We start from the raw sequence: 3,744 nt of genomic DNA on the forward strand, positions 1-3,744 counted from the left end.
CTTGGCTGTGTCTGTTATGCAAGATGAGATCTCGGGTAAGGTTATGTCACATTGTTAGAGTCTATAGCAAAACAATAAGAAATAAATGAGGAGGATGAAAATACTTACCTAAGTTATTCTAAGTGAGATGATACTGTGTAAAGCCTAGCCTCCAGTAGGAGTCTGTCATGGTTAATTATCTCCTTATTTTCCCATCGTACCCCACTTTTCTTAGTTTCTTTCTCTGTATATGGTTAGATTGTGGTTTTCTCTACTCACATCGGTATAGCAAGGAATTACATTGATCCAAGGGACATTTATCTCTAAAATGGAAATAACATTTTGAACAGTATGAAGAAAATTCCAGAAACACCAAGTGACTACTACCAGAATATTGTGTCTAAGGGATCTTTCTTGAAGAAATGAGCATAGCTTTTACTAACACTAGGAGGTTCACTCTTAGCAGACAGGAAGGAGGAGACCTGGCCCAAAGGAGAAGGTGGAGGAAGAATTACAATACAATTTACTCAGGTTCATTATACATAATTTGTTTTTCAGATATAGAAGCTATTCTTCAGACCACACTGGCCATGTACAACCTGAGTAGCTACCACACAGAAGACTTCACCCTTTTGGGCATCCCTGGCCTTGAGCAGTACCATGCCTGGATCAGCATCCCCTTCTGTTTTATCTATCTCGTGGCCATTGTGGGCAACAGTATCCTTCTCTACCTCATTGCTGTGGAGCGGAGTCTTCATGCACCCATGTTCTTTTTCCTTTCCATGCTGGCCATGACAGACCTGATATTGTCTACCACATGTGTCCCCAAAACTCTTACCATCTTCTGGCTTGGTCCCCAGAAAATAAGTTTTCCTGGTTGCCTCACGCAATTATTCTTTCTGCACTACAGCTTTGTCTTGGACTCAGCTATACTCCTGGCCATGGCATTTGATCGCTATGTGGCCATCTGCTTCCCCCTGAGATACAACACTATTCTGACCCCCAAGTTGATTATCAAAATTGTTGTGGGAATTTCCTTCAGAAGTTTCTGTGTTTTTGTTCCATGTGTTTTCCTTGTAAATCGTTTACCGTTCTGCAGGACACACATCATCCCACACACATACTGTGAGCACATAGGTGTTGCCCGGCTTGCCTGTGCGGACATCTCCATCAACATCTGGTATGGCTTTTGTGTTCCCATCATGACGGTCATCTCAGATGTGGTTATCATTGCTGTCTCCTACATCCTCATCCTCTGTGCGGTCTTCCGTCTCCCCTCCCGGGATGCCCGCCAGAAGGCCCTTGGCACCTGTGGTTCCCATGTCTGTGTCATCCTCATGTTCTATATACCAGCATTCTTCTCCATCCTTGCCCATCGCTTTGGGCATAATGTCCCTCGTACTTTTCACATCCTCTTTGCCAACCTCTATGTAGTCATCCCACCTGCACTCAATCCTATTGTCTACGGAGTAAAGACCAAGCAAATCCGGGACAAAGTCATTCTTTTGCTCTTTCCCCAGGGTTGCTAGTGTTAAAGTTCTAAAGTTTGAGTGGGTAGGGGAAAGTTCTTAGTGTATATTAGGTTAGAGAATGAATCCGTGGCCAAGGGTCCAGAGAAGGGACAGATGAAAAAGTTCCTTATTAATCAGAGCTATGGTTCTCCTTCTTTGTTATTTCAGGCAGATAATCTAATCAGGTATTTCCATTGCAAAATAAATAAATAAATAAATGTGAGCATAGAAAATAGTATATATGAGTATATTTTGTTACTCCAATTCATTTCTAGACAACATCGAACAAGGGTCATGGCATGTCATAGATGCATAAGGAATGTTTATCATATAAATGAATGGAAAATAATCATGAAATGTAAGACATCAGGCATTTACTTTGGACAAAGGATGAAGACAATCAGGAACCTAATGTTCATTTTTCACTCAATCTTAAAAAAGCCAAATGAGATGTGAGTGGCCAGAGTCTCCTAAGAATCAAACATAAAGATAATCCTAACTTCCTGTGGTCAATAAGAAGGAGAAATAGGTACAGACTAAGATGTGGGATTGAAACCTGGGCATTTGGAAGAACTGGGGGTGCAAGTCTCTTCATATCTTCAAAGAGATGTCAGCTACTGCTAACCATGTATCTTTGTTTGTATGATTCATTCTCTCTTCAAACTTAGCATGGTTATAATTGGGTCAGAGGGAGTCACTCAGTCAGTGAATTCGTCAAAGTTTAACTATTTTTGGTGTTTGTCAAGTGTCGATAATAGTTGCTGTCTGGTTTTCTCGCAGCTCTAAGATGCCCTCAAATCCTATTGCTTCTTTCTATACAACCTCTTGGAGTTCCCACTGAGTGTGAGCATCTCCTCTCTCCCCACATTCATCTCAACATTCCTCATTTTCCGCTGAACGGAAACACCAGAGTTGTACATGATCTCTCTACTTCTACTGTTTTCCCACCCCATTCGGATTAGATCCACCATTCTACAGTAACTCTCAACATAGAATTATAATAAGAAAGATTGTTTTTGTGGATCCAGAGACTACGGTTTGACTGTATGTTCTTTTTCTGTGTGACAACAATCATAGATATTTTTCTCCAAAATTATCTGATGTATTTTAAACACCATAAAAAATATCATGAAGCATAAATAGAATACACAGTGGAGGCAGGAAAAAAACACTGATTCTTTTTTTTTAAATAAGAAAAGGATTAACATACTTTCCCCTCTATCATGAATTCTGTATTCTTATTGCACAAGGGTGAAGACTTAAGCTGTAGTCTGTGTGAGAGATAAGAATGATTTGGTTTCATATTTCATAGTGTATATAAATTAGATGACAATGAGATGTTTAGAGAAGTACAACCACTCCTGCCATGAAGAACAGAAGGGGCTATCATCAGATAACTCATAGAGAGAAGGTACCAGTAGTTAATCATATTCTTACAGGATGTAGTTTTACGGGACTCTTATGTCCCTCTTCCCAGTATAGAGCAGTAAAACATCCTAAATTTCCTTTCAATAATGGCCAAAAATGATATTTGCTCCAACAACTGGGAATCATGGGAAGAAGCCAATCAAGTGGAGGTGGGAAGGAAGGTGAACTGAAGTGAGAAACAAAGGTAGAAGGAAACGTAGATTCAGTTATAACCTGCCGGCATCCCTTTGACAAATACTTGAGGCAAGCAGAGTGTACTGATCCCCCAGGAGGTTCCCAACTATCTTGATGTTAATGCCTTGTTAGAGGGAAAAACAAACAACCTTAGTTTGGCAATAGCAAGGCATCTGATATCCTGTGGGTCTTTTTCAGCATATGAAAATCCTTTTGGAACTTCCCTTATCCTTATATCCCCCTACTTCAAGGTATATAATCAGCTGCTCCTCACAGTCCTGGGCCATCAGAAGCTTTTTCTGCCCACAAGTCCTTTCCCTATGCTTTAATAAAACCACTTTTTTGCATAAAAAACATCTCAAGAATTCCTTCTTGACCATCAGCTCCAGAAGCCAACACCACTCCAAACCACATCAGTCTGGGAGCTGACATGGGAGATAAGAGTCTCTCAGGTACACACTGAGACCTGGGCCTCCAAGGTCCTAATAGTGTCAGTGGCACATCTAAGGGACTTCCCACAGGAAGGTACTTTATTATTCATATTGGTTTTATCAATGAAAGTGGTATTAGTTTTCATTTGGTCTGTGTCCATTAAGGAAAACATGACAAAGCTGGAGATGAAGATCAAAAAACTAAAGAAAGAAGCGGGTGT

General features: G+C 40.5%; 1 protein-coding gene across 1 annotated transcript; it reads left to right on the plus strand.

The window, feature by feature from the left end:
* Window positions 1–569: 569 nt before the first annotated feature.
* On the plus strand, window positions 570–1,508 carry LOC101693946 (olfactory receptor 52H1-like). Its single transcript, XM_013049232.1, has one exon. The coding sequence runs from the start codon at window positions 570–572 to the stop codon at window positions 1,506–1,508; it is 939 nt and encodes a 312-aa protein (XP_012904686.1).
* Window positions 1,509–3,744: the final 2,236 nt, after the last annotated feature.

The sequence above is a fragment of the Mustela putorius genome, unplaced genomic scaffold (genome assembly GCF_011764305.1).
Source record: "Mustela putorius furo isolate JIRA1106 unplaced genomic scaffold, ASM1176430v1.1 tig00003987_pilon_pilon_pilon, whole genome shotgun sequence".
Lineage (NCBI taxonomy): Eukaryota > Metazoa > Chordata > Mammalia > Carnivora > Mustelidae > Mustela > Mustela putorius.